The following is a 17321-nucleotide window of genomic DNA, read 5'->3' on the forward strand; positions in this document are numbered from 1 at the left end:
TTATTCCCTTTAATTCCATATTATTCCCTTTTATTACATTTTATTCTATTTTATTCTGCTGTAGTTTTAAATACTGCAAATTTTCAACTGCCTCTACAAACAAACTCTGACTCCCAAGAGAACACTACATTTAACCTAAAGCCATAAAAAAACCTTCCAGAATTAATTAATAACGCTAAAATGACAAGTAGCTAAAGTGCATGATATCACAAAGTGAAAAACTTGAGAGTTTATGAAGTAACATAGTAATACATAAAAATAGTGATATAATAATATATAGGAATATAGAGTATATATTATAGTCATATATAAAAAACAAAATAAAGATGATAAGACAAAACCAAATTGTTCTTTACCTTCCTCTTCATAAGTTTAAGTAATATTTTAGAATCAGTGAAGCTAGTTAAGAGTGTATGATATCACAAAGTAAAAAACTTAAAATTTAGAGTTTTTAAATGCAGTAATATGTAAAAAATAAAATAAAGATTTTAAAGTAATATTTTAGAATTAAACAGAAAAGTGTAGCTAGTTAAAAGTGTATGATAACACAAAGTAAAAACTATCACAAAGTAAAATACCAAAAAGTAAAAAACTTCAGAGTTTAAAATATAACAATATATAAAAACCAAAATAAAGATTTTAAGACAAAACCAAATTGTTTTTCTTTACCTTCCTTTTCATAAGTTTAATTCCTTTTAGAATTAAACAGAAAAGTCTGCAGTGCAAGCTTGAAGAAATTAATCATTAAGTTAAAAATGAAAATAGTTGAAGTATCACTTCGTAATTAAATAATTTAACCTTAAAAAACCTTATAACAGAAAATAGAACCATTATAAGCATTTTATATATATATAAATATATATAAAATATAATAATAGTGTGTATATATATGTGTGTGTATATATATATATATATATATATATATATATATGTTGTGTTTTCCCAGGATGCTGGAATTTTGTGTTTTCCACGATTTTCCCCTTTGGGCTGCAATTCCTGGATTGTTAATGATTAATCCTCATTAATTCCAGCCAGCTTGATCAGGATATTTCCTCATTTTAAGGAATTTTTGCCTGGACAAGGAATATTTTGATCCCAGCTGGCACAGGAGCAGGGAAGGAGCAGAATTTGATTTTTTCTCTCTGTTTGTTGCAGGCAATCATCAAATATCTGCAGGACCAGGGAGTTCTCATCCTGCTCACGTCCTCGGCCTTGGCACGGGAGGATGGTGAGGCCGGGCTGGGGCTGGGCTTAATTCTGCTGCCTTTGGGGTTTGGGAACCTAAACTGAGCCTAAACCGAGCCTGGGTTCTTGAATTAAACCTGGGTTCTTAAATTAAACCTGGGTTCTTGAATTAAACCTGGGTTCTCAAACTAAGCCTTAGTTCCTTAACCAAACCTGGTTTCTCAAACTGAACCTGGTTTCTTGAATTAAACCTGATTTTTCAAACTCAACCTAGTTCCTTAATCAAAACCTGGTTTCTGAAACTGAACCTGGTTTCTTAACCTAAACCTGGTTTCTCAAACTGAACCTGGTTGCTCAAATTGAACCTGGTTTCTTGAATTAAACCTCATTTCTCAAACTAACCTGGTTTCTGAACCCAGCTCTGGTTTCTTAAACTAAATCTGATTTTTCAAACTAACCTAGTTCCTTAATCAAAGCCTGGTTTCTGAAACTGAACCTGGTTTCTTAACCTAAACCTGGTTTCTCAAACCAAACCTGGTTTCTTAAATTGAACCTGGCTTCTTAAATTAAATCTGGTGTCTTAACCCAAACCTGGTTTCTGAAACTGAACCTGGTTGCTCAAATTGAACCTGGTTTCTTGAATTAAACCTGATTTCTCAAACTAAACCTGGTTTCTTGAATTAAACCTGATTTCTCAAACTAAACCTGGTTTCTTGAATTAAACCTGGTTTCTCAAACTAAACCTGGTTTCTTGAATTAAACCTGGTTTCTCAAACTAAACCTGGTTTCTTGAATTAAACCTGATTTCTCAAACTAAACCTGGTTTCTTGAATTAAACCTGATTTCTCAAACTAAACCTGGTTTCTTGAATTAAACCTGGTTTCTCAAACTAAACCTGGTTTCTTGAATTAAACCTGGTTTCTCAAACTAAACCTGGTTTCTTGAATTAAACCTGATTTCTCAAACTAAACCTGGTTTCTGAACCCAGCTCTGGTTTCTTAAACTAAATCTGATTTTTCAAACTAAACCTAGTTCCTTAATCAAAGCCTGGTTTCTGAAACTGAACCTGGTTTCTTAAACTAAACCTGTTTTTTTAAACTGAACCTGGTTTCTCAAACTAAACTTGATTTCTTAACCCAAACCTGGCTTCTTAACCCAAACCTGATTTTTCAAACTAAACCTGGTTTCTTAACCAAATCCTGGTTTCTTATTTGAAGCCATGTTTCTTTAACCCAAACCTGGTTTCTGAATCCAAAACTTGACTTCTCAAACTGAACGTGGTTTCCTAACCAAATCCTGGTTTATTATTTCAACCTGCTTTCTTAACCCAAATCTGGTTTCTCAAACCAAACCTTGTTTCTTAACCCAAACCTGATTTAACTGAAACCTGTTTTCTTAACCCAAACTTGGTTTCTTATTTAAAACCTGGTTTTTTAAACTTGGTTTCTCAAGCTAAACCTGGTTTCTTAAACTAAACTTGATTTCTTGAATTAAACCTGTTTTTTTAACCCAAACCTGGTTTCTCAAACTAAACCTGGTTTCTTAACCAATCCTGGTTTCTTATTTGAAACCATGTTCCTTAACCCAAACCTGGTTTCTTAACCCAAACCTGATTTTTCAAACTAAACCTGGTTCCTTAACCAAATTCTGGTTTCTCAGACTGAACGTGGTTTCTTAACCAAATCCTGATTTCTTATTTAAAACCTGGTTTCTTAACCCAAACCTGGTTTCTCAAGCCAAACCTGGTTTCTCAAACTAAACCTGGTTTCTCAGACTAAACCTGGTTTCTGAATCCAAACCTGGTTTCTCAGACTAAACCTATTCTTTTAAACTAAACCTGGCTTCTCAATCTAAACCTGGTTTCTCAAACTAAACTTTATTTCTTAACCCAAACCTGATTTTTCAAACTAAACCAGGTTCCTTAACCAGAACTTGGTTTCTCAAACTGAATGTGGTTTCTTAACCAAACCCTGGTTTCTTAACCCAAACCTGGTTTCTCAAACTGAACCTATTCTTTTAAACTAAACCTGGTTTCTCAAACTAAACTTGATTTCTTAACCCAAACATGGTTTCTTAGCCCAAACCTGATTTTTCAAACTAAACCTGGTTGCTTAACCATAACTTCGTTTTTCAAACTGAACGTGGTTTCTTAACCAAATCCTGGTTTCTTATTTAAAACCTGCTTTCTTAAACTTGGTTTCTCAATCTAAACCTGTTTTTTTAAACTAAACCTGGTTTCTTAACCCAAACCTGGCTTCTCAATCCAAACCTGATTTCTTAACCCAAACCTGGTTTTTCAAACTAAACCAGGTTCCTTAACCAGAACTTGGTTTCTCAAACTGAACGTGGTTTCTTAACCCAAATCTGGTTTCTCAAACTAAACCTGGTTTCTGAAAAAAAACCTGATTTCTCAAACCAAACCTGGTTTCTCAAACCAAACCTGGTTTCTTAATCCAAACATGGTTTCGTTAACTAAACCTGGTTTCTCAAACTGAATCTGGTTTCTCAAACTAAACCTGTTCTTTTAAACTAAACCTTATTTTCTCAGCCTAATCCTGGTTTCTCAGCCTGAGCCAGGCGTGTGACCCCAGCTGTGTTTTGCAGGCCTGGAGCCCAAGGAGCCCGTCAGCCTGCTGGCCCTGTTCCTGTTCAGCTCCCCCCGGGCGCTGAGCCCCCGAGGTAAAGCATCCCCTGAGCCCCCCTAAGCTCAGCTTTAGGCTGCAGGCCTGGCCTGAAGGGCCCAATGCTCTTCAAAAGCGGAATTTTCTGTCCAAGGTTGGGTGGGATCCACCTGGAGCAGGTTTGGGATGTTTGGTGGGATCCACCTGGAGCAGGTTTGGGATGTTTGGTGGGATCCCTCAGGAGCAGGTTTGGGATGTTTGGTGGGATCCCTCAGGAGCAGGTTTGGGATGTTTGGTGGGATCCATCCAGAGCAGGTTTGGGATGTTTGGTGGGATCCACCTGGAGCAGGTTTGGGATGTTTGGTGGGATCCATGTGGAGCAGGTTTGGGATGTTTGGTGGGATCCCTCAGGAGCAGGTTTGGGATGTTTGGTGGGATCCATGTGGAGCAGGTTTGGGATGTTTGGTGGGATCCCTCAGGAGCAGGTTTGGGATGTTTGGTGGGATCCATGTGGAGCAGGTTTGGGATGTTTGGTGGGATCCACCTGGAGCAGGTTTGGGATGTTTGGTGGGATCCACCTGGAGCAGGTTTGGGATGTTTGGTGGGATCCATGTGGAGCAGGTTTGGGGTGTTTGGTGGGATCCCTCAGGAGCAGGTTTGGGATGTTTGGTGGGATCCATGTGGAGCAGGTTTGGGATGTTTGGTGGGATCCCTCAGGAGCAGGTTTGGGGTGTTTGGTGGGATCCATGTGGAGCAGGTTTGGGATGTTTGGTGGGATCCATGTGGAGCAGGTTTGGGATGTTTGGTGGGATCCCTCAGGAGCAGGTTTGGGATGTTTGGTGGGATCCACCTGGAGCAGGTTTGGGATGTTTGGTGGGATCCATGTGGAGCAGGTTTGGGATGTTTGGTGGGATCCATGTGGAGCAGGTTTGGGATGTTTGGTGGGATCCACCTGGAGCAGGTTTGGGATGTTTGGTGGGATCCACCTGGAGCAGGTTTGGGATGTTTGGTGGGATCCATGTGGAGCAGGTTTGGGATGTTTGGTGGGATCCCTCAGGAGCAGGTTTGGGATGTTTGGTGGGATCCACCTGGAGCAGGTTTGGGATGTTTGGTGGGATCCACCTGGAGCAGGTTTGGGATGTTTGGTGGGATTCCTCAGGAGCAGGTTTGGGATGTTTGGTGGGATCCCTCAGGAGCAGGTTTGGGATGTTTGGTGGGATCCATCAGGAGCAGGTTTGGGATGTTTGGTGGGATCCATGTGGAGCAGGTTTGGGATGTTTGGTGGGATCCACCTGGAGCAGGTTTGGGATGTTTGGTGGGATCCATGTGGAGCAGGTTTGGGATGTTTGGTGGGATCCACCTGGAGCAGGTTTGGGATGTTTGGTGGGATCCATGTGGAGCAGGTTTGGGATGTTTGGTGGGATCCACCTGGAGCAGGTTTGGGATGTTTGGTGGGATCCCTCAGGAGCAGGTTTGGGATGTTTGGTGGGATCCATGTGGAGCAGGTTTGGGATGTTTGGTGGGATCCCTCAGGAGCAGGTTTGGGATGTTTGGTGGGATCCATGTGGAGCAGGTTTGGGGTGTTTGGTGGGATCCCTCAGGAGCAGGTTTGGGATGTTTGGTGGGATCCACGTGGAGCAGGTTTGGGATGTTTGGTGGGATCCATGTGGAGCAGGTTTGGGATGTTTGGTGGGATCCATGTGGAGCAGGTTTGGGATGTTTGGTGGGATCCCTCAGGAGCAGGTTTGGGATGTTTGGTGGGATCCCTCAGGAGCAGGTTTGGGATGTTTGGTGGGATCCACGTGGAGCAGGTTTGGGATGTTTGGTGGGATCCATGTGGAGCAGGTTTGGGATGTTTGGTGGGATCCATGTGGAGCAGGTTTGGGATGTTTGGTGGGATCCACCTGGAGCAGGTTTGGGATGTTTGGTGGGATCCACCTGGAGCAGGTTTGGGATGTTTGGTGGGATCCCTCAGGAGCAGGTTTGGGATGTTTGGTGGGATCCATGTGGAGCAGGTTTGGGATGTTTGGTGGGATCCCTCAGGAGCAGGTTTGGGATGTTTGGTGGGATCCATGTGGAGCAGGTTTGGGGTGTTTGGTGGGATCCCTCAGGAGCAGGTTTGGGATGTTTGGTGGGATCCATGTGGAGCAGGTTTGGGATGTTTGGTGGGATCCACCTGGAGCAGGTTTGGGATGTTTGGTGGGATCCCTCAGGAGCAGGTTTGGGATGTTTGGTGGGATCCATCAGGAGCAGGTTTGGGATGTTTGGTGGGATCCACCTGGAGCAGGTTTGGGATGTTTGGTGGGATCCATGTGGAGCAGGTTTGGGATGTTTGGTGGGATCCATGTGGAGCAGGTTTGGGATGTTTGGTGGGATCCACCTGGAGCAGGTTTGGGATGTTTGGTGGGATCCATGTGGAGCAGGTTTGGGATGTTTGGTGGGATCCATTCAAAGAATTTGGACATTTCTCCAGGGCTGAGCTTTTTGCTTGCTGATTTTTGGAGCTTTTTGCTTCAATGTTGCCTTTATTCCCTTTTCCCATTCCCTTCCCTCCCCTCCCCTTCTCCTTCTCCTTCTCCTTCTCCTTCTCCTTCTCCTTCTCCTTCTCCTTCCCTTTCCCTTTTCCCTTTTCCCCTTTCTCCTTTTCCTTTTCCCTTTCCTTTTCCTTTCCTCTCCTCCCCTCCCCTCCTTTTGCCTCCCCTCCCCTTTCCTTTTCCTTTCTCCCTTTCCTTTCTCCTTTCTCCTTTTCCTTTTCCTTTTCCTTTTCCTTTTCCTTTTCTCCCTTTCCTTTCTCCCTTCCCCTTCCTCTTCCCCCTTCCCTTTCCCTTCTCCCCCTTCCCCCCAGTGTTTCCCTGCCCCAGGCAATGATCCAGTGAATCCCCTCCCTTTCTACCTGGATTAAATCCCTTTTGTTTCCCTCCCAGTGGAGCAGCAGGACGCCAGGCCCAGGAGGGAGGGCAGCTCCAGGAGCTCCCTCTCGCTCAGGATCTTTGCTAACAGGATTAAATCCATGTTATTTCCCTTGCAGGGGAGCAGCAGGACGCCAGGCCCAGGAGGGAGGGCGCTCCCAGGAGCTCCCTCTCGCTCAGGATCGCCTCGGTGCTGCCGGGGCTGCGCTACGCCCTGCGCAAGGCCGCCGGCTCCTCCTGCAGCGCCCGCCTCCAGGAGCACCTCCAGGAGTATGCAGAGCTCCAGGAGAGCTCCCAGGACATTCCCGGTGTCCCTGTCCCCTCTCCGTGCCAGGATGGGGACGCCGGCCCTTCCCAGGAATTTTCGGAGCGGTCCCTGGCCCAGCTGCGCCGTTACCTGTCCGACCCCGGCAGCTTCACCCTGGGGATCTCGGCAGCCCTGCAGTGCCTGCGTGGGGCTGCCAGGAACGTGGGAGATGATCCTGGCAATTCCTCCTCCTCCTCTTCCTCGGAGCCCCCAGGTGCTGCTCCTTGCACCAGATCAGCGGGAGCCACGCGGGATCAGAGAGAGCTTCCCACTCCCGCCCCGGAGAGATCCCCTAAAAGCGTCACCTCTCCCACCAAGCCCTGGGGCCGGGAGCTCAGGAGGAAATCCAGCAGGATCCTGGGGAAGAACATTCCGGCCCCCGAGGCACAGACACCTCCTAGGGAGGCAGCCAAGAAAAAACCCAGCGGCGCTTCCCCTGGTCCCAAAAAATCGGGATCCCCGGGAAATCCCAAGGAGCCCATGCTGAAATTGGCCAACCTGCAGTTGCCACATGGAAGGAAAAGAGGTGGGTGCTGGGAAAACTTGGTTTCTTGAATTAAACCTGTTTTTTTAACCCAGACCTGGTTTCTCAAACTGAACTTGATTTCTGAACCCAAACCTGGTTTCTTAACCCAAACCTGATTTTTCAAACTAAACCTGGTTCCTTAACCAGTACTTGGTTTCTCAAACTGAACGTGGTTTCTTAACCAAATCCTGATTTCTTATTTAAAACCTGCTTTCTTAACCCAAACCTGATTTCTCAAGCTAAACCTGGTTTCTTAAACTAAACCTGGTTTCTCACACTAAACCTGGTTTCTGAATCCAAACCTGGTTTCTCAAGCTAAACCTGGTTTCTTAAACTAAACCTGGTTTCTCAGACTAAACCTGGTTTCTGGACCCAAACCTGGTTTCTCAGACTAAACCTGTTTTTTTAAGCTAAATGTGGTTTCTCAAACTAAACTTGATTTCTTAACCCAAACCTGGTTTTTTAACCTAAACCTGATTTTTCAAACTAAACCTGGTTCCTTAACCAAATCCTGGTTTCTCAGACTGAACGTGGTTTCTTAACCAAATCCTGGTTTCTTATTTGAAACTTGCTTTCTTAACCCAAATCTGGTTTCTCAGTCTAAGCCTGGTTTCTCAAACTAAACCTGGTTTCTCAAATGGGAAAACGGAACAATGGAAAAATGGGATTGGTTTCCTCCTTCCATCCAGCTGGGATGCTCAGGGTTCACTGGGAACCATCCAGGAGCTTTGCCTGGAGCATCCAAATCAATCTCAGGAATTATCCCAGGGAACCCACCTGAGATTGGGTCCTTCCAGGTCAGATCCTACTTCTCATTATCCTGATTTGATTGAGAATAAATTCATTATATCCCCAATTAAATCAGGATCATGAGAAGTAAAATCACCAAAACCCCTTCCCCCCCATCCCTCCCTCTGCCCAATGAATTTTTAATTCCCAAATTAAAACCAACCCCTCCTTCTCCCTGTCCCAGGTGCAGAGGTCCTGGCTGCAGAAATTGTCCACAAACCCCAGTGTGAAAGTGCTGAGGAGGAGAAGGAAAGCTCAGCTCCCAATGGTCCTGCCGTGGAGGCAAAGAGGCCCAAAACCCTGGAAAACCTGGACACAAAGAAGGTTCCTGGCACTGAGAGCGGCACCACAAAGCCAGGGAAAAGCAAAACGCAGAAAAACGTGGAAAACAGAGCAGCAAAACCTCAGGAGAAGCAGCAGGAAGGGAGTGGTGAGAAAAAATCCCCTTGGGAAAAAAATTCCTTTAAAAGATGAGCTGTCCAGTGGCAGGGAGGAAACAAATGGCTTTGGATTGAAACTGGGAAAATGTCAAATACTGGGGAGAAATTCTGGGGTGGAATTCCCAGAGAATCCTCCTGGATCCCTGGGAGTGTCCAAGGCCACTGGGAGAGTGGGGCTGGAATGGGATGATCCTTAAATTCCCTTCCAGCATTCCATGATCCAATATTCCATGATCCAATATTGGTTGTTGCCTTTTAGGGTGCAGCCAGCATCTCTCCCATGGGATGGCTCTCCCATGGGATGGCTGCCAAACCCCAAAAAAATCCCAAAAATCCCCAAAAAAGCCAGTTTGGCTGTTAAAAAACCTCTAATTTTGTGTCTCAATAATGAGATGAGCCATGGGATTGGAATGGGATGATCCTTAAATTCCCTTCCAATATTCCATGATCCAGCATTCCATGATCCAACATTCCCTCCTTTGGAGCCATCCCAGAGTGCATCCAACATCTTTCCCATGGGATGAATCCTGCTAAATTCCAAAAAAATCCCCAAATCCTCTGAGTTTGGCTGTAAAAAAAACCCAGTTTTGTGTCTCACTCGATAATGGGACAAGCCATGAGGTTGGGATGGGATGACCCTTCAATTCCCTTCCAGCATTCCATGAGCCAGCATTCCCCCATTTCCTTTGGAGCACCCAGAGTGCCTCCAGCATCTCTGCCATGGGTGGCTCCTGAGAAACCCAAAAAAACCCCAAAAACAGCCAATTTGGCTGTAAAAAAACCCAATTTTTTGTCTCACTCAGTAATGAGATGAGCCATAGTGTTGGAATAGGATGATCCTTAAATTCCCTTCCAGCATTCCATGATCCAACATTCCATGATCCAACATTGCTCGTTGCCTTTAGGGTGCATCCAGCATCTCTCCATGGGATGGCTCCTGCTAAACCCAAAAAAATCCCCAAAAAAAGCCAGTTTGGCTGTAAAAAACCCCAATTTTGTGTCTCACTTGATAATGGGATGAGCCATGGGGTTGAAATGGGATGATTCTTAAATTCCCTTCTAGCATTCCATGATCCAACATTCCCTCCTTTGGAGCCATCCCAGAGTGCATCCAACATCTCTCCCATGGGATGAATCCTTCTAAATTCCAAAAAAATATCCCCAAATCCTCCGAGTTTGGCTGTAAAAAAAACCCAGTTTTGTGTCTCACTCGATAATGGGACAAGCCATGAGGTTGGGATGGGATGACCCTTCAATTCCCTTCCAGCATTCCATGAGCCAGCATTCCCCCATTTCCTTTGGAGCACCCAGAGTGCCTCCAGCATCTCTGCCATGGGTGGCTCCTGAGAAACCCAAAAAAACCCCAAAAACAGCCAATTTGGCTGTAAAAAACCCAGTTTTGTGTCTCACTCAATAATGAGATGAGCATGGGGTTGGAATGGGATGATCCTTAAATTCCCTTCCAGCATTCCATGATCCAACATTCCCTCATTGCCTTTGGAGCTCCCAGACCGCATCCAGCATCTCTCCATGGCATGGCTCCTGCTAAACCCAAAAAAATCCCCAAAAAAGCCAATTTGGCTGTAAAAAACCCCAATTTTGTGTCTCAATAATGAGATGAGCCATGGGATTGGAATGGGATCATCCTTAAATTCCCTTCCAGCATTCCATGACCCAACATTCCGTCCCAGAGCGCATCCAGCATCTCTGCCATGGAATGGCTCCTGAAAAACCCCAAAAAATCCCAAAAAAAGCCAATTTGTCTGTGCAAAACACCCAATCCAAAAATGGATCATTTCCCTTTTAAAATTGATTTTTTCCTCTTTTTAAATGGATTTTTTTCCCTGTTCCCCCCAGAGCGGAAGGAGCAGCCCTCGGAGCTCCCCGGCGAAGCCGCATCCCAAGCGCCCGGAGCAGAAATCCCAGGGAATGTCCATCCCATGGCGATTCCCAGCGCTGCCTTTGCCCTGCCAGGGGACAGCAGCGACTCCCACGCCCTGAACCTGCTGGCTGACCTGGCCCTGGGCTCCTGCATTCCCGCCTTGATTCCCAAGGATTCCGGGGGGGCCCCGGCGGAACGCGGGGATTCCTCGGAGCGGCAGAGCCCGCCCGACCCCAAATCCCTGCGCGCGGCCTCCGACCACAAATACCACAGGGCAGACAGGCAGGGCAGGAAGCCCGCCTGCAGCAGGGTGTGCCAGAGCCAGGCTCTCCCCGAGCCAGCAGATCCCGGCCCGCTGGCCTCTCCTCCCGGGGAGAAACCCTCTGGGATTGTCGGCAGGAGCAGCGCCGGGTTCCAGGCGCTCCCTCCCCGGCCGGCCCCGCCGGCCTGCGAGCCGAACTCGCACTCCATCATCTCCGCCGAGCACTCCTACGCCTCCCCCATGCCCGAGGACCCCAGAGCACCCCCGGATCCCAAAGGGAATCACCCCAGGAGTTCTCCGGCCGCTCCCCTGGTCGGGAAGGTGCTGCCGTTCCGGCACCAGCAGAGCGGCGCCGCCGAGCCCGCCCGCGGCCAGAGCTGTCCCAGGAGGAAGGAGGAGTTCTCCAGGAGCCACACGGTGACCCTCTGTGGGAGCTCCATGAAGGTCACCTGCCGCTGGGAGCAGGAATATCTGTTCCACCTGGACAGCAGGTACACCAACGATTCCCTGGAGAAAACTGTCATCCGGGCCCTGCATGGGTAAGTCAGCTTGGGAATGGGGTGGGGGAGTTTGGGGATGGGGTGGGGGAGTTTGGGGATGGGGTTTCTGTGCTTTCAGCCCTCTGTGTGCCATATTTGAGGGGTTTGTTCCCTGTGTTGCCGTGGTTTTCTTGGGAAAGAGGGTTTGGGGATGGTGGTGAGGGGGAAAGTGGGTGTGACCCAGCCTGGTGTGCTGGACCCAGAATTCCTCCCTGTCCTGGGGTGATCCCATGGTGTGGGCAGCAGGAAAAGGGGGAATTGGGGAATTCTGGCCCTCTCAGGTGGGACCCCATCTGCAGAGCAGCCCCAGCCCTGGGGACACAGCAGCAGCACCTGGAGAGAACCCAGAGGAACCCATGGAGCTGCTGCAGGGCTGGAGCCAGGCTGGGAGAGCTGGGAATGTTCCCTGGAGCAGGGAGGGATCCAGGGAGAGCTGGGAATGTTCCCCTGGAGCAGGGAGGGATCCAGGGAGAGCTGGGAATGTTCCCTGGAGCAGGGAGGGATCCAGGCAGAGCTGGGAATGTTCCCTGGAGCAGGGAGGGATCCAGGCAGAGCTGGGAATGTTCCCTGGAGCAGGGAGGGATCCAGGCAGAGCTGGGAATGTTCCCCTGGAGCAGGGAGGGATCCAGGGAGAGCTCCCAGCACATGGCAGGGCCTGCAGGGGCTCCAGCAGAGCTGCAGAGGGACTGGGGACAAGGCCTGCAGGGACAGCACCCAGGGAATGGCTCCCACTGCCAGAGGGCAGCCATGGGTGGCATCTTGGCAATGAGCAATTCCTGCCTGGGCTGGCATTGCCAGAGCAGCTGGGGCTGCCCCTGATCCCTGCAGTGCCCAAGGCCAGGCTGGAGCAGCCTGGGATGGTGGGACTGGAATGGGATGGGCTTGAAGGGCCCTTCCCACCCAAACCATTCTGGGATTTGGGACACTCAGAATCCATCCCCAGGGATTTTTATGGAAGCTGGGGATGGCAAAGGGAAGGGAGACCCTTCCTGGAGTGCTGAGGTTCCCAGTGAAGCCCCCAGATCCCAAAATTCCTTCCTGGAGAGGAGTCGGGGTGGGGATGGATCCAATGGCAGGCTGGGAGAGCTGGGAATGGAGGGAATTCCCTGGAGAGGGAGCCTGGGGTGGGATTTTGGGAAGGGATTCCCAGAGCAGCTGGGGCTGCCCCTGACCCCTGCAATGGCCAAGGTTGGGCACTGGGGCTGGAGCAGCCTGGGACAGGGGGAGCTGTCCCTGCCATGGATGGGGTGGCACTGGGTGGGCTTTGAGGTCCCTTCCCACCCAAACCATTCTGGGATTCTGCAATTCCCGTGGCTCTGCAGCCGGAATCCGTCCCTAAAGCCACGAGCCCATCCCTCCTTTGGAGCTCAGATTTCCTCTCTTTTTATTTTTTCCTACAAAAAGCTGGAATCTGCTTCAAGCAGTGTGTGCCCCCCTGCCTTGGGGTGAGCCCTGCAGGGAGCCAGGGATGGACTCCAGGGGTGAATTTCCGGGATGGATTTTAGGGATGAATTTCAGGGATGAGTTCCCAGGGGTGAACTCCAGGAATTAATTTTAGGGATGAATTTCAGGGATGAAATCTCAGGGACAGATTCTCAGGGTGAACTCCAGGGATGAATTCGAGGGATGGATTCCCAGGGATGAACTCCAGGGGTGAATTTCAGGGATGGACTCCATGGATGAATTTCAGGGATGAATTTTAGGGATGGATTCCCAGGGATGGATTCCCAGGGATGAACTCCACGGATGAATTTTCGGGATGAATTTTAGGGATGGATCCTCAGGGATGAATTCCCAAGGACGAACTCCAGGAATGAATTTTAGGGATGAATTGTCAGGGATGAATTTTCAGGGATGGACTCTCAGGGATGGATTCCCAAGGATGAACTCCAGGGATAAATTTCAGGGATAAACTCCAGGAATGAATTTTAGGGATGAATTTTCAGGGATGGATTCTCAGGGATGAACTCCAGGGATGAATTGTCAGGGATGAATTTTAGGGATGAATTTCAGGGATGAATTTGAGGGATGAACTCCAGGGATGAATTTCAGGGATGAACTCCAAGAATGAATTTTAGGGGTGAATTCTCAGGGATGAGTTCCCAGGGCTGACTTTCAGGGATGGATTCTCAGGGATGAACTCCAGGGATGAATTTTAGGGATGAATTCCCAGGGATAAATTTCAGGGATGAATTCCCAGGGATGAATTCTCAGGGATGAATTCCCAGGGATGAATTCTCAGGGATGAACTCCAGGAATGAATTTTAGGGATGAATTTCAGGGATGAATTTCCCAGGATGAACTCCAGGGATGAATTCTCAGGGATGGATTCTCAGGGATGGATTCTCAGGGATGGATTCCCAAGGATGAACTCCAGGGATAAATTTCAGGGATAAACTCCAGAAATTAATTTTAGGGATGAATTCTCAGGGATGGATTTCCAGGGATAAATTTCAGGGATGAATTCCCAGGGATGAACTCCAGGGATGAATTTCAGGGATGAAATCTCAGGGATGAATTCTCAGGGATGGATTCCCAAGGATGAACTCCAGGGATGAATTGTCTGGGATGAATTTTCAGGGATGGACTCTCAGGGATGGATTCCCAAGGATGAACTCCAGGGATAAATTTCAGGGATAAACTCCAGGAATGAATTTTAGGGATGAATTTTCAGGGATGGATTCTCAGGGATGAACTCCAGGGATGAATTGTCAGGGATGAATTTTAGGGATGAATTTCAGGGATGAATTTGAGGGATGAACTCCAGGGATGAATTTCAGGGATGAACTCCAAGAATGAATTTTAGGGGTGAATTCTCAGGGATGAGTTCCCAGGGCTGACTTTCAGGGATGGATTCTCAGGGATGAACTCCAGGGATGAATTTTAGGGATGAATTCCCAGGGATAAATTTCAGGGATGAATTCCCAGGGATGAATTCCCAGGGATGAATTCTCAGGGATGAACTCCAGGAATGAATTTTAGGGATGAATTTCAGGGATGAATTTCCCAGGATGAACTCCAGGGATGAATTCTCAGGGATGGATTCTCAGGGATGGATTCTCAGGGATGGATTCCCAAGGATGAACTCCAGGGATAAATTTCAGGGATAAACTCCAGAAATTAATTTTAGGGATGAATTCTCAGGGATGGATTTCCAGGGATAAATTTCAGGGATGAATTCCCAGGGATGAACTTCAGGGATGAATTTTAGGGATAAATTTCAGGGATGGATTCTCAGGGATAAATTCCCAAGGATGAACTCCAGGGATGAATTTCAGGGATGAAATCTCAGGGATGAATTCTCAGGGATGGATTCCCAAGGATGAACTCCAGGGATGAATTTCAGGGATGAATTCTCAGGGATGGATTCTCAGGGATGAATTCTCAGGGATGGATTCCCAAGGATGAACTCCAGGGATGAATTTCAGGGATGAACTCCAGGGATGAATTTTAGGGATGAATTTCAGGGATGGATTCTCAGGGATGAAATCTCAGGGATGGATTCTCAGGGATGCATTCCCAGGGCTGAGCTCCAGGGATGAGCTCCGTGGATGAATCCCCTGGAGCAGAGCAGAACCGAGGAGGATGAGGATGGTTCAGACTCTCTCTGCTTCCCTCGCCAGGCCCTGGGATCCCGATCTCCCCGACGACGTGGAGGGGATGAAGCTGATCCTGCACATGTGGGTGGCCCTGTTCTACAGGAAGCCCAGCAAGCTCCTGAGCAGCTCCAGGAAGGTGGTGGAGCACAGCAACCCCAGCAAATTCGTCTCCATCAGCAGCTCCGGCGGCTTCCTGGAGCTCAGCGACGACAGCCAGGACTGCTTTGGCTTCGAGACGTGCCCCGCAGACTCGGGCTGGGACCCCGACCAGACCCCCAGCAGCTCCCTGGACCCCAGCCCCCCTTGCCAGGGCGCCCCCCAGCCCCAGCGCAGCCCCGCGGGCTCGCGGCCGGACGCGGCCGGAGCCGTGGACAGCACCGTGTCCTCCTCCTCGGGGGAGCTGCCCTGCGGGGACGAGGAGGAGGAGGAGCAGGAGCCTTCCTCCACCAGCTGCCCCGAGAGCCTTTCCCTGCAGGAGGAGCATTCCGGGGAAACGCTGGGTGTGGAGCCCGGGGAGGGCACGCGGGATGTCTCCGGTGTCACCGCGAGTGTCACCAGCGCGGTGAGTGCGGCCTGCGGGCTCCAGGGAGTGTTGGCTCTTAAAAGAGCAGGAGTTTCCTCTTGGAAGATGTTAACAGCAGGATTGTCCTTTTAGAAGAGCAGGATTTTCTCCTTAAAGGAGCAGAATTTCCTCTTTAAAAGAGCAGGATTTTCATCCTAAAAGAACAGGATTTGCCTCTTGGAAGAGCAGGAGTTTCCTCTTAAAAGAGCAGGATGTTCCTCTTAGAAGAGCAGGATTTTCCCTTTAAAGGAGCAGAGTTTCCTCTTCAAAAGAGCAGAATTTTCCTCTTAAAGGAGCAGAATTTCCTCTTTAAAAGAGCAGAATTTTCCTCCTAAAAGAACAGAATGTTTCTCCTAAAACAGCAGGATTCTCTTCCTAAAAGTCAGGATGTTCCTTTTAGAGGAGCAGGAGTTTTCTCTTAGAAAAGCAGGATTTTCCTCTTAAAGGAGCAGAATTTCCTCTTTAAAAGAGCAGGAGTTTCCTCTTAGAAGAGCAAGATGTTCCTTTTAGAGGAGCAGGATTTTCCTCCTGAAAGAACAGGATGTTCCTCTTAGAGGAGCAGGAGTTTCCTCTTAAAGGAGCAGGATGTTCCTTTTAGAAGAGCAGGATTTTCTCCTTAAAGGAGCAGAATTTCCTCTTTAAAAGAGCAGGATTTTCATCCTAAAAGAACAGGATTTGCCTCTTGGAAGAGCAGGAGTTTCCTATTAAAGGAGCAGAATTTCCTCTTTAAAAGAGCAGGATGTTCCTCTTAGAGGAGCAGATTTTCCTCCTGAAGAGCAGGAGTTTCCTCTTAAAAGAGCAGGATTTTCCTCCTAAAAGAACAGGGTATTCCACCTAAAAGAGCAAGATGTTCCTTTTAGAGGAGCAGGAGTTTCCTCCTAAAAGAACAGGATGTTCCTTTTAGAGGAGCAGGAGTTTCCTCTTAAAGGAGCAGAATGTCCTCTTTTAAAGAGCAGGAGTTTCCTCTTAAAAGAGCAGGATGTTCCTCTTAGAAGAGCAGGATTTTCCCTTTAAAGGAGCAGAATTTCCTCTTTAAAAGAGCAGGATATTCCTCTTAGAGTAGCAGGATTTTGCTCTTAGAAGAGCAGGATTTTCCTCTTAAAGGAGCAGAATTTCCTCTTTAAAAGAACAGAATGTTCTTCCTAAAAGAGCAGGATTTTCCTCTTAGAGGAGCAGATTTTCCTCTTTAGAAGAGCAGGATTTTCCTCCTAAAAGAACAGAATGTTTCTCCTGAAAGAGCAGGATTCTTCTCCTAAAAGAACAGGATATTCCTCCTAAAAGACCGGATGTTCCTTTTAGAGGAGCAGGATTTTCCTCTCAGAAGAGCAGGATTTTTTCCTTAAAGGAGCAGAATTTCCTCTTTAAAAAGAACAGGATTTTCCTCCCAAAATAGCAAGATATTCCTTTTAGAGGAGCAGGATTTTCCCCTTAAAGGAGCAGGAGTTTCCTCTTTTGAAGGAGAATTTTCCTCTTAGGTGAGAAGGATTTTCCTCTCAGGGAAGGAGGATTTCCATCTCTTAAAAGAGCAGGAGTTTCCTCTTAGATGAGCAGGATTTTCCCCTTAAAGGAGTGGGCTTTTCCTCTTAGAAGAGCAGGAGTTTCCTCTTAGGGAAGCAGAATTTTCCTCTTCGGTGAGAAGGATTTTCTTCTTAGGGGAGGAGGATTTCCATCTCTTAAAAGAGCAGGAGTTTCCTCTTTAA

General features: G+C 47.7%; 1 protein-coding gene across 1 annotated transcript in view; it reads left to right on the forward strand.

Moving 5' to 3' along the window:
* TASOR2 (transcription activation suppressor family member 2) overlaps positions 1 to 17321 on the forward strand; it is a 40222-nt gene that overhangs the window by 12693 nt on the left and 10208 nt on the right. Inside the window, exons 8-14 of the mRNA XM_054293653.1 lie at positions 1156 to 1228; positions 3790 to 3864; positions 6731 to 6818; positions 6896 to 7548; positions 8522 to 8767; positions 10635 to 11460; positions 15084 to 15621. Coding sequence (XP_054149628.1) covers positions 1156 to 1228; positions 3790 to 3864; positions 6731 to 6818; positions 6896 to 7548; positions 8522 to 8767; positions 10635 to 11460; positions 15084 to 15621 — 2499 coding nt within the window. The remainder of the gene's footprint in view (positions 1 to 1155; positions 1229 to 3789; positions 3865 to 6730; positions 6819 to 6895; positions 7549 to 8521; positions 8768 to 10634; positions 11461 to 15083; positions 15622 to 17321) is intronic.

This window comes from Melozone crissalis, unplaced genomic scaffold, assembly GCF_028551555.1.
Source record: "Melozone crissalis strain CALT ecotype California unplaced genomic scaffold, PUWL_Pcris_2 ptg000176l_1, whole genome shotgun sequence".
Classification (NCBI taxonomy): domain Eukaryota; kingdom Metazoa; phylum Chordata; class Aves; order Passeriformes; family Passerellidae; genus Melozone; species Melozone crissalis.